The 19189-nt window shown below is 39.3% G+C and overlaps 1 protein-coding gene across 14 annotated transcripts in view; it reads right to left on the bottom strand.

Moving 5' to 3' along the window:
* Nucleotides 1–19189, bottom strand: part of IPO11 (importin 11) — a 217158-nt gene that overhangs the window by 118413 nt on the left and 79556 nt on the right. For all 14 annotated transcript variants that reach the window (XR_016220816.1, XR_016220815.1, XM_051853725.3 and 11 more), the window contains 5 exons: nucleotides 17323–17366; nucleotides 15348–15438; nucleotides 12447–12494; nucleotides 11657–11762; nucleotides 2606–2732 (listed from right to left, as the gene is read on the bottom strand). Coding sequence is in view for 12 of the 14 variants with exons in the window: in XM_051853725.3 (XP_051709685.1) it covers nucleotides 2606–2732; nucleotides 11657–11762; nucleotides 12447–12494; nucleotides 15348–15438; nucleotides 17323–17366 (416 nt within the window). In the remaining 2 variants the exon portion in view is untranslated. The remainder of the gene's footprint in view (nucleotides 1–2605; nucleotides 2733–11656; nucleotides 11763–12446; nucleotides 12495–15347; nucleotides 15439–17322; nucleotides 17367–19189) is intronic.

Below are 19189 nucleotides of genomic sequence, written 5' to 3'. Positions count from 1 at the left end.
GTCCCACACACCTGCATGGAAGACTGGGAAGAAGCACCTGGCTCCTGACTTCAGATCAGCGCAGCTCCGGCCGTCATGGCCATTTGGGGAGTGAACCAGCAGACAGAAGATCTCTCTCTGTCTCTCCCTCTCGTTGTCTGTAACTCTATCTCTCAAATAAATACATAAAATCTTTAAAAAAAAAATTGCTAAAACATGACTTCATGCCAGATCTCAGAGACACTACCATGAGCAATATTCTCTTACACTATTCTATACACTGCTATTCCTACTCTACTATGACCACTTCTTGGTGGTACTGAGGTACTTTTTTGCTCTAATCTGCAATAAAATCATGATCAACTCAATCACATACTTTCATGTACTTCTTCTGAAATATATATATATATATATAAATAGGTTTCTTAAAGGAATAAAAAGCTCCTTAAGTTTATTTTTCTCCATTAAGGAAAAAATTCTAAAGCTCATTTTAATATGTTAGGTAGACCTGATGTTATCAATTGGTGTCTCAAACAGATTATTCTATGTTTCTTTAGGAAGTTACACTCAATGAATGTAGCTGAATTCAGAATTCATCCTATCTTCTTTCAAAACACAGACCAGTCCACAATTCAAAAGCTGTGGCACTGTTTCTGAGATACAAAGAAGGGGCAAATAGAAAAAATAAAACAAAAACATTAAGACAAAAACTGGACAAAACTAGGAAACCCTTAAAAAGGCACAAGCATGAAAACTTCATTATAGCTTGCAGTACTTCTGTCCAGTTGACAGCTGCACCTCCCACCGTGGACACGAGGTCTGCAGCAGTCTCGTCTGTGCCACTCATTGTTCCTTCACAGTGCCACTCACTGTCTGTTTTCGGAGGCTCATTATTCCTGTGCTGCTAATACTAAGCCCATGAAAACAGTCATTTCATTGCTTCCCAACCACAACTGCAGAATTCTGCACTGTACCACAGTTTACATCTTATTTAATCACTCACAAGAAAGAGTGATTACACTAATTTTGTTTTTTTTTTCAGTTATTCATTGTTTTATTCTCTGAGGAGTGCAAAAATATCTCAACCAAAATTATTTAAAAATTTATTTCAAATTTCTGAAATTTAAAGATACAATTGTAACATTCAGAAACCTTAAAACATCAGGTTTAAGTGCAAGAACCATCTGTGGTCCTGGGAAAACAAGATTCCTCTCACTTACAATGCAGTTTACCGTGTTCTCAAACCTGAAACGTGCCCAACACAGCATCTGCCAGGAAGTATATTCTATGAGGAGGGGGAGGGAAGGGAAGAGAATGTGTAGGAAAAAAATTTTTGAAGTATTTTAGTCTGTTGTATAAAATTTAAGACAATTCTCAAGTTATGGCATGAGGAACTGTTAACGTGCTCTAAAAGACATAGTTAACAATAAGCACAAAAAGGAAGGTCAATTAACAGTGTAAACACAAACAGTACCACACAAAATAATGTAGCTAATTAATGACACATAATAGCTGATCTTTTTTGAACCATGAAACTCTTATGTGTGTTCAAAGCTCCAAGTATGTATTCCCTACCAAGCGTTTAAGATTTACTAGACTACTATTGGTTGTAATTCAAACAATATTCAAGTAGAAACAAACAGAACAAAGGAACAGAACAATGTTCAGAAATAGACTCATATGCTTATGTAAATTTGGGATATGGCAAAGGTGGCCTAACAGACCACTAAGAAAATAGGATCATTCAATACATCATTGCAGCACTGCTGTCCTTATTTAAAAAACAAAAAGGAAAAAAATGGGACCTTACTTTACATCATGGTCAAAAATAAATTCCAGACACAATAAAGAACTAAATGAAGGTTAATACTTAAGTAGAAAACTCAAAGATGTTACTTTCCTAATTATGTTTTCATTCATAGACTACAACAAGTAGTTTACTTATCACAGCTTGCAAATAGAAGAGAAAGCTGTGAACCAAGTCTTTGATGAGAGGCAGGGAAATCACCCAGAAGCAAACTAAAACTACAGGGAAGTCTGGAGTGAGGGAGGGACAGGGCGGTGTGAGAAACAGCAAATAAGTAGACAAGCTCTTTGCGTGATTTGGTTGGAGGGAATCAATTTCATCTAAAAACCATTTGGAAGTCAGGAAAAGACAACCGAATTCACTTTTTAAAAGACTATGATGGAGTCACATCTAAGCCAAAGTTAAAGAAAATATATATTAAGTCAATAATATATTCACTCAGGAACAAAATAAACCACCAATAGCGAAAACAAAAGAAAGAAAACGATTATACAATTTTATACTTCTAAAAATCATGAAACCTCCTTCCGTAGTAAATCTATGTAATAAAGTGCCAAGCATACTGAAGGAAACAAAAGCAACAAAAAGCCATTATCAATTTTCCAGTAACACAGTCAAGAATATTATGTGAATACCACAGAGAAAAATTCTTAATAGAAACAACAATTTCAAGGGCAAACAAATCTTCAAAAATAAAGGACAAAGAAACAACAGCAACAGGGAGACAGATTATGATATTATCTCAAGGACAGTGTCTCTCCTGAATAAAAACAGGTTAAAGCTTTCATATAACTCCTCTAAGACATTTAAGTTACGTACCACTAAATCTTGATCTTGAAGTAAGTTACAGATTGCTTCATAAAGCATGGGTCTTAAGTCAGACTTGAATTTCACAGAAATCCACTGACCAATCAGCCAAATCACCCTGCGTCTCAATGGCTTATACCTAGACAAATGGAAATCATGAAATTGAAGTGAGATATTTTAAGAGTTATATTTCAGCATTTAAACATAAAATGTAATTTCAATCTGCATGTTTAAAATAAAAGTTTGAAAGCAGAGCAGGCATTTGGCACAGTGATTAAGACTCCCATCTCATACTGGAGTGTTAGGCTCCAGTTCCAGTTCCCCTACCACTTCCACCTTCTTTTTTTTTTTTTTTTTAAACTTTTATTTAATGAATATAAATTTCCAAAGTACAGCTTATGGATTACAATGCCTTCCCCCCCATAACGTCCCTCCCACCCGCATCCCTCCCCTTTCCCACTCCCTCTCCCCTTCCATTCACATGAGGATTCATTTTCGATTCTCTTTATATACAGAAGATCAGTTTAGCATACATTAAGTAAAGATTTCAACAGTTTGCTCCCACACAAACATAAAGTGAAAAATAATAGATGATTTTTTTTTAAATGATGATGAAATCAGATCAGACCTATTGTCATGTTTAATCCCAGTGAGAGTCAAGTTGGGAGTTGATAATTTCTTCTTTTTTTTTTACAGAAGATCAGTTTAGTATACATTAAGTAAAGATTTCAACAGTTTGCACCCCCATAGAAACACAAAGTGAAATATACTGTTTGAGTACTTGTTATAGCATTAAGTCTCAATGTACAGCACATTAAGGACAGAGATCCTACATGAGCAGTAAGTGCACAGTGACTCCTGTTGTTGACTTTACAAATTGACACTCCTGTTTATGGCATCAGTAATCTCCCTATGCTCCAGTCATGAGTTTCCAAGGCTATGGAAGCCCCTTGAGTTCTCCGACTCTTATCTTGTTTAGACAAGGTCATATTCAAAGTGGAGGTTCTCTCCTCCCTTCAGAGAAAGGTACCTTCTTCTTTGAAGACCTGTTCTTTCCACTGGGATCTCACTCGCAGAGATCTTTCATTTAGGTTGTTGTTTTTTTGTTTTGTTTTGTTTTGTTTTGCCAGAGTGTCTTGGCTTTCCATGCCTGAAATACTCTCATGGGCTTTTCAGCCAGATCCGAATGCCTTTAGGGCTGATTCTGAGGCCAGAGTGCTGTTTAGGATATTCGCCATTCTATGAGTCTGCTGAGTATCTCGCTTCCCATGTTGGATCACTCTCCCCTTTATTTATTCTATCCGTTAGTATTAGCAGGTACTAGACTTGTTTATGTGCTTCCTTTGACTCTTAGTCCTTTCATTATGATCAATTGTGAACTGAAATTGATCACTTGGAATAGTGAGATGGCATTGGTATATGCCACCTTGATGGGATTAAATTGGAGTCCCCTGGTATGTTTCTAACTCTACCATTTGGGGCAAGTCAGCTTGAGCATGTCCCAAATTGTACATCTCTTCCCTCTCTTATTCCCACTCTTATGTTTAACAGGGATCACATTTCAGTTAATTTTCAACACTTAAGAATAACTGTGTATTAATTACAGAATTAAACCAGTCATATTAAGTAGAGCAGACAAAAAAAAAACTACTAAGAGGGATAATGTATTAAGTTGTTCATTAACAGTCAGGGCTATGCTGATCAAGTCACCATTTCTCATAGTGTCCATTTCACTTCAACAGGTTTCCTTTTTGGTGTTCAGTCAGTTGTCACCGATCAGGGAGAACATATGGTATTTGTCCCTTTGGGACTGGCTTAGTTCACTCAGCATGATGTGTTCCAGATTCCTCCATTTTGTTGCAAATGACTGGATTTCGTTGTTTCTTACTGCGGTATAGTATTCTAAAGAGTACATATCCCATAATTTCTTTATCCAGTCTACCGTTGATGGGCATTTAGGTTGGTTCCAATGTGACTAATGATAAGTGGTAACTTTGCCCTGCCATTTGCCAAAGATAAGTTCTAATATATGCTTTGAATTCCCTGTGATCTTTTGCTGTGAGGTTTCCTTCCTTTATCTTCTTTCATATTGATGACCGTGTTTCTGTGTTTCTGTGTGTATCACATCTTTAAGCATCTTTTGCAGGGCTGGACGAGTGGCGACAAATTCTTTCAATTTCTGTTTGCTATGAAAAGTCTTTATTTCACCTTCATTCACAAATGATAGCTTTGCAGGATATAATATTCTGGGCTGGCAGTTTTTCTCTCTTAGTACCTGGGCTATATCTGGCCATTCCCTCCTAGCTTGTAGGGTTTCTGATGAGAAGTCAGCTGTGACTCTGATTGGAGATCCTCTGAAAGTAATCTGACGTTTCTCTCTTGCACATTTTAGGATCTTTTCTTTATGTTTCACTGTGGAGAGTTTAATTACAACGTGTCGTGGTGAGGATCTCTTTTGGTCGTGTTTATTAGGGGTTCTGTGAGCTTCCTGTACTAGGATTTCTCCGTCCTTCTCCAAACCTGGGAAATTTTCTGCTAATATCTCACTAAAAAGGCCTTCTAATCCTTTCTCCCTCTCCATGCCTTCAGGAACTCCTAGAACCCGGATGTTGGGTTTTTTAATAGTATCCTGCAGATTCCTGACAATATGTTTTAGATTCCTAATTTCCTCTTCTTTTCTTTGGTCTGACTGTATCCTTTCCTGTTCTCTGTCTTCTAAGTCCGATATTCTCTCTTCTGCTTCACCCATTCTGTTTGTAAGGATCTCTATTGTGTTTTTCATTTGATCTATTGAATTCTTCACTTCATTATTTCTCTTCACTATCACAGTTTCCTGTTGTACTAGTTGTTTCGTTTCATTTTGATTCCTCCTTAATATTTCATTTTCACGAGAGAGATTTTCTATCTTGTCCATTAAGGATTTCTGTAGTTCAAGAATTTGTTTTTGAGAACTTCTTAATGTTCTTATCAATTTTTTGAGATCTGCTTCTTGCATTTCTTCTATGTCATCATCTTCATAATCTTGAATTGGGGTGTCTTTTTCATTTGGGGGCGTCATGGTGACTTCCTTGTTTTTATTACCTCGGTTTTTGCGTTTGTTATTTGGCATATTGGAGATATTTCGTTTCTTCACTGTGGTGCTTTTTCTTGTTATACTATGACTCTAGATTAAGTGGACTGTCTGTTTTTGATGGAGCCTTAGCGGCTTGAGATGGGTGTGGCCTGAGAGCTCTGTTTGGTGTGCCAAAGGTGACACTCCCAGGTTAGGCGTGGTAGATCTCTCTCTCTTTATTTTTTTGATTCAAAAGGGAAGTAATTCCGCACAGCTGAACAAAGTTGGAGGTAGTTAGCAGGCAAGTGATATACCCACAGGAGCCAGAGATCGGAAGCTCTTTCCCAAGGACCACACAGGGAATCTGTTCAGCCCTCAGAGTGGGCTCAAATTCTCCTTCAGTCTCCCACTGGGTTGCCAAAGTTACGGAATTGTAGTGTCTCTGCAGAGTACTCACGTGAATTCCATGAGTCCTCTCCCCCACCGTCTCTTTTTTCACAGTCTCAGTTCAGTAATCCATATATGTACAAGAAAATCAAGTCTGTTTCTGTTCCTCAAGTAACTAAAAACAGTACTAATGCCCAAAACCCTAAACCTAAAGGGTCCTAAAAAGTAGTAGTAAAGGAATTCCTGGGCACCAGTGTTGAGCAAAGCAGGTAAACGTGCCAGTTTGAGAGCCAGCTGCTCCACTTCTGATCCAGCTCCCCACTAATGCACCGGGGAAAGCAGCAGAGACGGCCCACATGGGAGACCTGCAAGAAGCTCCAGGCTCCTGGCTGTGGCATGACACAGCCCTGGCCACTGCAGACACCTGGGAGTGAACCAGTGGATGGAAGATCGATCTATCTTTTATCTTTCTCTTTCTCTCTCTCTCTCCCCCTCCACCCCTCCCTCCCTCCCTCTCTCTGTAACTCTGCCTTTCAAGAAAATAATAAATAAATCTGCAACAACAAAAAATTTGTAGGAGGGGTTTCCAAATAACAGCTTTTTCCACAGAACGGTGGTTTCATTTTAATAAACAAAAGGGAGGGTGAGAATTTCTATATTCAATTCTTCTAGTCCAATTCTGTTAATTCCATAAAGATTATTTTCAGAGACTGTGAGATCTTCAGGCTTATATAAAATATTCATGTAATCTTATGATTTCAGCTAATCCCTGATTTTTTGAGAAGTATCTGATTACAAAATGTGGCTCAAATTATAAAAATAATGGTTCATATTTTTAAAGTAGTAAAGGATTGTGGTTAACACATATATGTATTTATTTGTGATCATCTTTGCTAAATGAAGTGGTCATTGTCTAGATAAGCAGAAAATTCATTAAGCTTAAAATATTTGTGTTTTAGAATGCCATTCACAAAGCATCTTCTCAGCATTATACATTCTTCAGTGGCAAGATGGTAAACATTGATTTCTGAATATAAATGTAAAAAACTAATGAATGTAACTTTTTTCTTTAAAAATTACAATGTTAAAAGATAACTCATCATATAAATCCCTCCCTGAAATTGAAGAAAATGTATAGAAGCACTCTCTGCCCTCAAAAAATTTACAACATATCTTAAGGACTCAAAGAATGTAAAGTAGTATCTCAAGATTTCAGAACAGGAGATAGGATTTGAATAGGCCTCTCAAGGCATAGAAACCAGGGGCAGTCACTGTGGCATAGTCGGTAAAGCTGCCGCCAGCAGTGCCAGCATCCCTTATGGGCCCCAGTTCAATTCCTGGCTACTCCACTTCCGAACCAGTTCTCTGCTATGGCCTAGGAAAGCAGTAGAAGATGGCCCAAGTTCTTGGGCCCCTGCACCCACATGGGAGACCCAGAAAAAGCTCTTGCCTCCTGGCTTTGGATTGGTGCAGCTCTGGCCGTTGCAGCCAACTGGGGGTTGAACTAGCAGATGGAAGACCTCTCTCTCTGCCTCTCTGTAACTCTGCCTTTCAAATAAATAAATAAATAATATTTTTTGAAAGAGGGGTATAAACTACTGAACAAAGTCACTGATAGAATTTGAACAGGATCTGGCTCCCCAAGTTCATTAAGACATTTAAACCCTAAAGTCTTGGATTAATGTTAATGGTCAATGGATTAATGTTAAGGATGTAGACAATACAATTATGGCATCTAATAGGCTGGTCTACTGGGAATTAGTTCTTGCAAAAGGAATGGTTATTTCAGCCAAATGTGGCCTAGCTTCTCTCTCAGCTTCCTGCCTCACCCTGTGAAGGTCCCCCCTCATTCCTCCAGCCTTAACAGATACAAGACTAATGAGGCTACACAGCCCTGCACTATTAATCTCCAAAACTGTAAGCCAAAACAAACTGCCTTTCTTCCCAAGATGCTCCTCGCAGGTATTTTAGGTGTAATAATACAAAGTTGACTAATACAGGGGCCAGGTGTGTGGCATAGTGGGTGAAGCCTCTGCCTATGATGCCAGTTGGTGTCCTGGCTGCTTCACTTCTGATCCAGCTCCCTGTGAATAGCGTGGGAAGGGTAGCAGAGGATGGCCCAAGTCCTTGGGCCCCTGTCACTGACACAGGAAACCCAGAAGAAGCTGCTGACTTGTGGCCTTTTGTGTGGCCATCTGGGATGTGAACCAACGGATGGAAGATATGTATCTCTCTCTAGCTCTTTCAAATAAATAAATAAAAATTCAAAGAAAACTGACAATATAGTCATACAGGTGGAAGTTCAGACTTGTATAGAGTGAAATAAAGAAATACAGAATTATCAATTTTTATTTGAAAAAAATTTTTATTGAAGAGATTGAAACAGGGAGAAGGGGAAAGGGAAAAGAGGGGGAGGGGTTAAAGAGAGGACAGAGAAAAAGAGGAAGATACCCCATCCACTGGTTTATTCCCTAAATGCCCTCAACAGCCAGAGCTACAGGACCGGAAGCTAGGAATTCAATTCAGGCCTCTCATGTAGAGGCTGGGAGCCATATACTTGAGTCATCATCTGCTGCCTCCCAGAGTCTGCATTGTCTGGAATACGTGGGGGAATGAGAAATGTGGTGGAATGAGAAGGCCATGCCAAGATGGCCGCTGGCAAGCAAGCATCAGTTACTCAGGAGTGGCTTTGGAAACCCCCTGGGAAACCACCTGGCAACAGAGCCTGCCCGGCAACAAGCTGTGATTGGATGGCTTCGGATACTGCCTGGCAACAGGCTGTGATTGGTTAAGGCATAAACCACCCCTTGACCGGATTGGCTGCCTTGGCTATTTAAACTAGTCTGCGGGCTGTGTGCCTCTGGCTGGCTTTCACCTGACTCCCGGGGTCTGTGTGGTGACTCCGCGCCTCTTGCCCCCACCAGGCTCCTCCTCTCAGAACGAATCCACCACAACACATTATTCTGGGAGCATGAAAGAATTGCACAATTGGATCTACACCTACTGAACTAAAACATGCATTTTAAGACTGCCAGATAGTTCAAATGTACATTGATAATGGAGAAACACTGATGGAGATTAACTCTGTCCAACAGAAATATAATGCAGGCCAAAAATGTAATCTTAAAAATTTTACTGCTCATATTAAGTACAAATAAATAGGTGAAATCTTAATGTAACCAATACATATTTTACACAACTTCAGTTTTTCAATTTCAATTAAAATTGAAAAGTCGGCCGGCGCCGCGGCTCACTAGGCTAATCCTCCGCCTAGCGGCGCCGGCACACCGGGTTCTAGTCCCGGTCAGGGCGCCGGATTCTGTCCCGGTTGCCCCTCTTCCAGGCCAGCTCTCTGCTGTGGCCCGGGAGTGCAGTGGAGGATGGCCCAGGTGCTTGGGCCCTGCACCCCATGGGAGACCAGGAGAAGCACCTGGCTCCTGGCTCCTGCCATCGGATCAGCGCGGTGCGCCGGCCGCAGCGCGCCAGCCGCGGCGGCCATTGGAGGGTGAACCAACGGCAAAAGAAGACCTTTCTCTCTGTCTCTCTCTCTCACTGTCCACTCTGCCTGTCAAAAAAAAAAATTGAAAAGTCATTTTCTCAGTTTCACTAAGCACATTTCCAGTGCACAACAGTGATACGCTGAGAGCTACCGTACTGAACAGTGATGGTCTTAAATTAAATAAACCCAAAGGCTTAGGAATAATTAGAGTCCACATTTGCCTTCTAATGAAGGCTTTCTCTCCATCACAAGCTTACTAGTTTCCTGAGGGTAGAATCACTCTATTTTATTCATCTACGACAACAGACACTGTCAATTCCAAATATTGAAAATGCTTGTTGACAGGATAACCAGAGAGATAACTAGCTGTTTAGTGGTCAAAACTACTATATTTTTTAAAGATTTATTTATTTATTTAAAAGTCAGAGTTACTCAGAGAGAGTAAGAGAGGCAGAAGAGAGAGAGGTCTTCCATCCGCTGGTTTCCTCCCCAAGTGGCCGCAATGGCCGAACCATAGACAGGAGCCAGGAGCCTCCTCCAGGTCTCCCATGTGGGTGCAGGGGCCCAAGGAATTGGGCCATCTTCTATTGCTTTCCTAGGCCATAGCAGAGAGCTGGATTGGAAGAGGAGCAGCCGGGACTTGAACCAGCACCCATATGGGATGCTGGCGCTTCAGGCCAGGGCTTTAACTCACTGTGCCACAGTGCCAGCCCCTCAAACTACTTCTAAAGCATCTCAAGCTCTACAATTCTATGGCTGTTTATAAAATGCTAGTATTCTATTCATTCAATAATTTAGGCAATAAATTATTGGACTATATACTAGGACTATATACTAGGCAGTCTTTTTTTTTTATCATTGTATTTGAAATGCAGAGAGAAAGAGAGAGAGCTTTCGTTCACTTGTTCACTCTCCAAAAAAAACCAGGTCTCCACAAAAACCAGGTCTCAGTCAGGCTGAAGGCAGGAGCCTACAGCTTAAGCTGGGTCTCCCACTTGGGTTGCAGCGACTCAAAATACTTGAGTCATCACCTGCTGCTTTCCCAGAGTGTGTATTAGCCAAAACCTGGATTGGATATGGGACCAGGACTTGAACTAGCACTGCAATACAAAATGTGGGCATGCCAAGCAGTGTCTGAACGACTACACTAACATCTGTCCCACTTAGCATTCTGATAGGCACCAAACTTACAGAACTAAATCAACAGAAGTACATTCTTTTAATGGGGGGAGGGGCCGGCGCAGTGGCACAGTAGGTTAATCCTCTGCCTGTGCTGCCAGCATTCCTTATGGGCACCGGTTCTAGTACCAGATACTGCTCTCCCAATCCAGCTCTCTGCTATGGCTTGGGAAAGCAGTAGAAGATGGCCCCTGCACCCACGTGGGAGACCTGGAAAAACCTTTAAAAAAAATAAAATAAAGGGGGGAAAAAGCCTCAGAATATTTTTTTAAACTAAGAAATAACCTGTCAAATCTATAAAAGACCTTTCATTCTAATCATTTGATACTTAAAATGATTAAGCAAGGGCTTGAATGTATACATAATTTAAGAATAGGTTAAAAAAAAATACTGTCATATGGATCCGGATTATTGAACTAACCACCTCAATAAGAACCTAAAATGTACTTAAATGCTTTTTGCCATGTTGTTTGTATGTACTCTACTCAATTCCCCAAAGACTTAAAGAATTCTTTGTATGATCCCTAGATAGTTACCTTTCATGGGCATCCTTTGGTTAGACACTAGGCCTACCCACTGTTAAGTCTCCAATTGTCCTTCTTCTATGCAGTTTTTTTCTGGAACTCAAGGGACCCCCATCCGGTTGAATAATCTGGATCCCTCAGCCTTGCATAAAATCTTTTCTCCTATAAACTATCTTAAATAATGCAAAGTACTTCTTAAACATCACAATTCACATTTGAAGTAAAGTAACTTAAGAACCAACTGTTTTGCTTCTATTTCATTCACAGTATTAATAGGTCTTTATCCACTCTACAATACACAGTAACTACTAAGTCATAATATAACATTTAAAAAATTGTACTCAATTTTAGTATCTTTCTGCCTGCATCAGAAAATCAATATGGCAAATAAGTGTATAATAAACATAAAACTTCATACTTGCCTATTATGAATGACTTGTAATTCTGGAATAAGTTGGTTTTTAAACCATTGATCAAAGTCAACACTGTCAAACAGCTCATAAGCAGCTAATCCAACGGCATTATATACTGGGAAGAAAAGATTTTTTGAAAAATTAAAGATTTCACACCCTGGGCAATGTAACAAACTAAACTTTAAGGACATTTTAGAAACATACAATCTGTTAATTAAGGGAAAAATATGTTAACCATGGAAATTATTTAAATAGACATTTTTAAAAACATCAAGTTCTTTTACTCCATGTTCCTCCTAAATACTCCTTACTCCTTTCAAATAGAAAATTAAATTCATTGTAAAGTATTCAAGTCAAATTAGGAAATAATGTCTGCTCCAAGTAGAGGCAATGTTTTAGCATCCAGCACCACAACCCTTAATCTCTCTGTTTCAGTTAAGTCAAAACAATCACTCTAACTGTGCTTTATTCCTATGACCTTCACATCTGTGTCTGTATCACTCAGTCTTCCTAGAAACTTCTTCCTGTACTCTTCCTTGCACACCTAACTTGTACTCACCTTTGCATTCTTATACTACACTTTCTGAGGAGTCTTTCCCCATGCACACCAAAACTATCTTGTGTTTACTATCACATTAGCATTAACCATCCCACACAATATTACAATTAATTTTCTGATTACTTGATTATCTCCTCCATCAGAAAGGTCCTGAACTTTACTCTTATATCTCAACTCTCCCAGCACTTAAACAGTTTATCGAATAAATAAGCATTTCTAAAACGTTGAAGTTTAACATACCAGCATCTTTGATTAACAGTGCATTCATATCTTCTACATTGGTGGGTCCTAAAAAAAATAAGTATCAGGAAATGTAAATTAAACTAGTTTTTAATAAGTTTTTTAATGTAAATATAGTAGTTGAGTTTCCTGATCCAGTGAAATACAATAAATTTCATGATATTAAACATATATATAAGTATAAAGACAGTTAACATTTTATTACCACCACCATTAAAGAACACAAGTATAAAGTAATAAATATTAAAATATTTTTAAATTAAATACTAAAAATCAAGTAGAAAAATACATGTTACAAAGTGCTAGCCGTTGTATTATACTCTTATTATAAAGGAAAATTATTTAAAATAGACTAAAAAGATAAATCACCCAGGGCAGGAGAAGTAAAGAATAAGCAGTTTGGAAAAGAAGGCAAATAAAAAATTAACCATGTTATGAGAAAAAAATGAACCATGTCATGAGAGTATACTGAATGCCAATAAAATGAAAATGCAAACTGAAAGTGATAGCTACTAGGAAACATGGAAGTTTCAGAATGAAAAGTTGGCAGTCTCTGTACTATGCTCAGGAAGAACGGCATCATGGATACTACAGAAAACACAACTTACATGGGGTTTTTCTAACAAGTTTGTCAAAGCACCTTTTTACTGCTAATTATTAATTTTAAAGCTCACTCTTCCAATAAGCTACAGTAAGTATAGTCCTAAATGAGCAAATTGCTCCAGAGGTAAAAAGAACATTCTCAACTCAGAGATCCCTGAAAATATAGCAGGCAGCACCCCAGAATATTATCTAAACAGCCTGTCTTTTCCTCTAGTGGCTTAAAAAAATAAACAGGAGAAAAGAGAAAACAACAGTCAAAAACTAACAAAACAAAGTAAGTTAAATAGTATAACTATTCTCAAAATCTGTAAACCTGTATTAAAAACGAATAACTAAGTATACATTCCCAATCAAGCCATATGAAATTATAACAGTACTCATATTATCTTTGTAAGTTAATATACTGAAGTTGACTGATAGCTAATTATTCCTATTAGCTTATAATTTCAGCAAAAACATTCTTAGTTTTTGACAGAACAAAAGCCTAAAAGATGAGCTACCCCCTTACTATGGAACAAGGTCGAGAAGCTCCTCCCCTGCGGGACATTCTCTTCCTTCCCTCCTGTGTAACAGCAGTATCTAATTCCTCTTCCCTTACAACGTGATTCCTACCCCACGTCATCAGAAAGCCTCCTTTCCCAGAAGATTCCACTGCCTCTGCCTCTTGCACTAGTGCTGTATCTGACAAAGCACTCTTCTCCAGCACACACCCCGGAAACGTCTCTCCACACTTCTGGGATGGTCTTTACCCGGCATTTTTGCAGGGTCTTTTACATCCTCCCATCACCTACAGGTCAAAATCTCAGGGTCTGTACTTGAACACTTTTTCTTCTCCCAAGGTTCCTTATATACATGCACTCCCAAATTTAGACCTGTATCTCCAACCACCACTAATGAAGTAAATTTTTCCCCTTGTCATTAAGACTTACAACAGCATTTTTGACCACTTTCCTTTGTCTAGCACATTCACACAGTAGACAAAAGCTACATGAACAACCAATAGTTATTGAGAATGTCATGCAGTAGGAATAAAAGTATGAACAGGGGCCGGCACTGTGGCGCAGCGGGTTAAAGCCCTGGCCTGAAGCACTGGCATCCCATATGGGCACTGGTTCTGGTCCCAGCTGCTCCTCTTCCAATCCAGCTCTCTGCTGTGGCTTGGGAAAGCAGAAGATGGCCCAAGTCCTTAGGCCCCTGCACCCACATGAGAGACCCAGAGGAAGCCCTGGCTCCTGGCTTTGGATTGGCGCAGCGGATCTGGGGAGTGAACCAGCGGATGGAAGACATCTCTCTCTGTCTCTACCTCTCTCTGTAACTCTTTCAAATAAATAAAATAAATCATTTTTAAAAAAAAGTATGAACAAATCAGACTTAATCAGACTCTTGGAACTTACAGTGTAGCAGCAAAAGTCAGAATCATGAGCCAATGTTAGCTAATATTAAAATAATTACTTGTATGTAATGTGTAGTGATCAAGTATTTCAAATTTACTTCATCTTTCTCTCTTACACCCACCACACCTTCTTTCCATTCCCACTGTCGTCATTGTAATTGGTGCTAACTTTTATTTTAACCATTTCTCACTACTTCCCACAACATGCTTCAAGAAAGAATGCTTCTCCAAGTAACCTGACTGCTGTTTTGCTTCTGCCCCGATTATCTTACAGGAGCAAAACTTCCCACAACATGCTTCAAGAAAGAATGCTTCTCCAAGTAACCTGACTGCTGTTTTGCTTCTGCCCCGATTATCTTACAGGAGCAAAATCCAGCTATCAAGTGGTAACTCAAGGCTCATCTCAAATGAGTCCTGTTCAAGAAAGAGCATATTCTGCCTTTTTTTCCAAATTCATATCTACTATTTTTTTTTTTTTTTGGCAGAGTTACACAATGAGAGAGAGAGACAGAGAGAAAGGTTTTCCTTCTGTTGGTTCACTCCCCCAGATGGCCACTACGGCAGGCACAGAGCTCTGATTCAAAGCCAGGAGCCAGGTGCTTCCTCCTGGTCTCCCATGCGGGTGCAGGGCCCAAGCACTTGGTCCATCCTCCACTGCCCTCCCAGGCCACAGCAGAGAGCTGGACTGGAAGAGGGGCAACCGGGACAGAATCCGGTGCTCAGATCGGGACTAAAACCCAGAGTGCCGGCGCCACAGGCAGAGGATTAGCCTAGTGAGCTGCAGCGCCCACCCGAATCTACTATTTAACATATGAAATACTGCACAGCATAGAGCAGGCACTCAGACTATTTTAACTCAACACTAATTAAATAGATAAATCCAAGATCCACAAAATATGCCTTACCTTGAAGTGTCTGCATCATTTCCAGAAGCACAGGAGTAAGAGTTTGATTATATTCATGGAATATATCTATAAACAGGACTTCAGTGCAAGGCTGGAAAGGGGGAGAAAGGGAGAAATTTCCAATTTCAAAAAATGGTATTTTAAGTTAAGAAACTACAATAATGCAAAGAGCACTCATTCTTAAAGCCCTAAAATTCCAAAATGTTTCCAATTCTTGATTTTCTTTAAAGATTACTCATTTTTATAACGAGCAAAATACAAACAAAATCAAGCTGGAATCAACAGCACATAGAAATTTATTTCTAAAACATAAAGAAAACAGTACACTTTTAATTAGCCACATCCATTTATAGTTCAGTACTACAAATGGCTGTCCAAGATTGAATATACTGAAAATCATAAATTCTTAGCAATGATACATATAAGTAAAAAATTCCAACTCTTGAATTCAATTTATCAAATAAAATAGTATTTTCTTTTACAAACACAGTTAACAGAAACAATTCTTAGCTACAAAAGAGAATATTTGTTTTGAATTTTTGAAGTATTAAATCACTACTTTATAATATAAAGGAATTATAAGTATTTTTTACTTTTATGTATAGAAAGGCAATAAATTCCATGTATTTCATATTTACAGTTTAAGAACATAATGATACTTCCTATCATACTCTCCCTACCTCCCTCATTCCTATCCTCCCTCCTTTCTTACTTTTCTTTTCATTTTTGCAATGATTTACTTTATAATCATAAGCCTAATTCTCTGCTTAATAGAAAATTCAACAAGTAGTAAGTTTTATATTTAAAATGGAATCACTAAGATATATACTGATATACACAAATGAAATCAAGTCATCTAAACTATCTGCTTCAAAATAATCCAAATTGGGAGAAAATTCTGTGCTTATGTGAAACTAAAAGACTAGCCATGAGTTGAAAAGTGATAAAATAGGCTATGATAAATGACTTGTTTCTCTATTTTCTGATATTTGTAAACTTTTCTATTAGAGAAAGTTTTTAAAAATTAAAGTCACAAATTCTGTTAAAGTTTTTAAAATACCAGTAATTTCTCTGATTTACAGCTATACGCTAATAAATCTAAAAAATAAGATTTTAGAAAAGCAATGGGAAGGGGCTGGGAACTGTGGTATAGTAGGATAAGCTGCTGCAGGCAATGCTGGATTCCCATATGAGGCCCAGCTCGAGTCCCACTGACCACTACCAATCCAGTTCCTTGCTAATACGCCTGGGAAAGCAGCAGAAGACGGCTCGAGTGCTTGGGCCCCCACACCCACAGAGGAGACCAGAATGAGGCTCCTGGCTTCCTTCTGACCCAGCCCTGGCAGCTGTGGCCACTTGGGGCATGAACGAGAAGATGGAAGACTTCTCTTCTCTCTGCTTCTCTGAAAATTAATCTTTCAAATACATAAATAAATCTTTAAAAAGAAAAGAAAAGCAATGGTAAAACACAAGCCTTATCACAGAGAACCACCAGTGGCCATAATGGGTACATCTTCCTCAACAGAAAATGCATGTCCTATCAGATGTATTTTTAAAGTATCCTACCACTGAAAGTTTTACAATGAGCTGGTCTCTGAGACTGACACTGGGTAGTAAGAGAAATAAAATATCAAAAGAAGCTTTAACAAAATCATTAGGAGGGGATAAAATAATTTTAGCCCAAAAGTCCCAACTTTCACTTTAACAGATTATTTTCCCTTTGTATAGTGATAACTGTTTCCCATGGAATTAAACCAAAAATGAAAAAAAAAAAATTCAGTTTGCAAACTCCCAAGTAAACATAAAAAAATTCAGATGAAAATTCAGACTTTAATTAAGTACTTTCCTCTCAAACGATTTTTGCAGTTATGAAGTTTCCTATCTAATTGCTGGAATCTCCAACAGATGGTCACTCTCTACTAACAGTTTTAGAAGGATTAAGAATTCTCTCGTCAATTTTTCTTTCAATACTTACCCTCAAACTGTATTTCCAAGAATCTCCTCCTGTTTCTTCCACTGCTGCAATTAAAAACATGACAAATGATATTCTTGAGAAATGAAATAATGAGGTTCCTAAAAGCTCAGTTTGGAAAATAAAAATGTGAATAACATTGGTACAGTAAAATTAAATCCATGAGACTAAAGCCTTATATATATCACTTAATAACAGTATCGCCACAACATTTCACTACAGTAATTAAGTTTTTTTTTTTTTTTTTTAAAAAGACTTATTTATTTGAAAGACAGAAACACAGGAGAGGGAGGAGCGAGAAACCCTCCATCTGCTGGTTCACTCCCCAGTGGCAGCAATACCCAGGGCTGGGGTAGGCCAAAGCTAAGAGCCAGGAGCTTCTTCTGGGTCTCCCACATGGGTACAGGGGACCAAGCACATAGGACATCTTCCACCGCTTTCCCAGACCATCAGCAGGGATCTGGATCAGAAGTGGAGCAGCCGGGACTCAAACTGGCGCCCATATGTGATACCACCACTACACACAAAGGCTTAACCTGCTACTCCACAGTGCTGGCCCCAACAGCAATTATGTTTCACAAGTTATAATTTGCCATACTTCCATATACTTTCCGTATCTATAAAAAATACATTTAAGACTTTAAAAAAAATCTAGGGATCCAAAGCTTCACACTGCAGTATTATATATAACACATAAATAAAGCAAACTGAGGCATGAGTGTTGTGGTGCAGTGGGCAAGAGACAATGGCATCCTATATCGAAGTGCTGGTTCACGGCACAGCTACTCTGCTTCTGATTTACCTTCTTGCTTAAGTGCCTGGGAAGTACTTGGGTCCCTAGCAATCACATTGGAAACTTGGATGGAGTTCCTGCCTCCTGGCTTAGGCCTGGCCTAGTCCCAGCTGTCATGGGCATTTGGGGAGTTACTCAGCAGATAGAATGTGTCTGTCCCCTCTCCTCTCCTCTCTCTCCTCCCTCTCTTTTTCCCTCCCTCTATCTCTGTTGCTCTGCCTTTCAAATGAATAATCAATGGACAGAGGAAGGAAACTGAAACCTGCTATTTTAGCTGAAGAAATAAAAACAAAAAAGATGCTCTGTTTTTTGTTTTGATTTGTGTGTGTGGTTTTTTTTTTTTTTTTTAGATTTCATCTGTTTCATTTGAGAAGTACAGTTACAGACAGTAAGAGGGAGAGACAAAGACAGAGAGAAAGGTCTTCCTTCTGTTGATTCATTCCCCAAATAGCTGCAACAGCTGGAGCTGTGCCAATCCGAAGCCAGGAGCCAGGAGCTTCTTCCTGGTCTCCCACATGGGTGCAGGGGCCCAAGGGCTTGGGCCATCCTCCACTGCTTTCCTAGGCCATAGCAGAGAGCTGGATTGCAAGTAGAGCAGCCGGGACTAGAACTGGTCCCCATATGGGATGCCAGCGATGCAGGAAGAGGATTAACCTACTGCGCCTTGGCACCAGCCCTTGCTCTGTATTCTAAGTGAACTAAAATTATTTTTTAAATGTATTTATTTATGTGAAACCCAGAGAAAGAGAGGAAAAAGAGGCAAAAACAGAGAAATAGATCTTCCATCCGCTGGTTCACTCCCTAAATGGCCACAACAGTTGGCCAGAGCTGGACTGATCTGAAGCCAGGAGCCTCCTTCATGTCTCCCACATGGGTGCAGGGACTCAAGCACTTGGGCCATCTTCTGCTGCTTTCCCAGGCCATTAGCAGGGAGCTGGATTGGAAATGGAGCAGCCAAGAATCAAACTGGTACCCATACAGGATGCCAGTGCTGCAGGCAGCGGCTTTACCCACTATGCACAGCACCAGCCCTTAAAATTATTTCTAAATGACAAAAAGAGGAGGAAGATAAATCTT

This window comes from Oryctolagus cuniculus, chromosome 14 (genome assembly GCF_051225735.1).
Source record: "Oryctolagus cuniculus isolate XC-2025 breed Fujian yellow rabbit chromosome 14, ASM5122573v1, whole genome shotgun sequence".
Classification (NCBI taxonomy): Eukaryota; Metazoa; Chordata; class Mammalia; order Lagomorpha; family Leporidae; genus Oryctolagus; species Oryctolagus cuniculus.
This window is presented reverse-complemented; position numbering and strand designations above follow the sequence as displayed.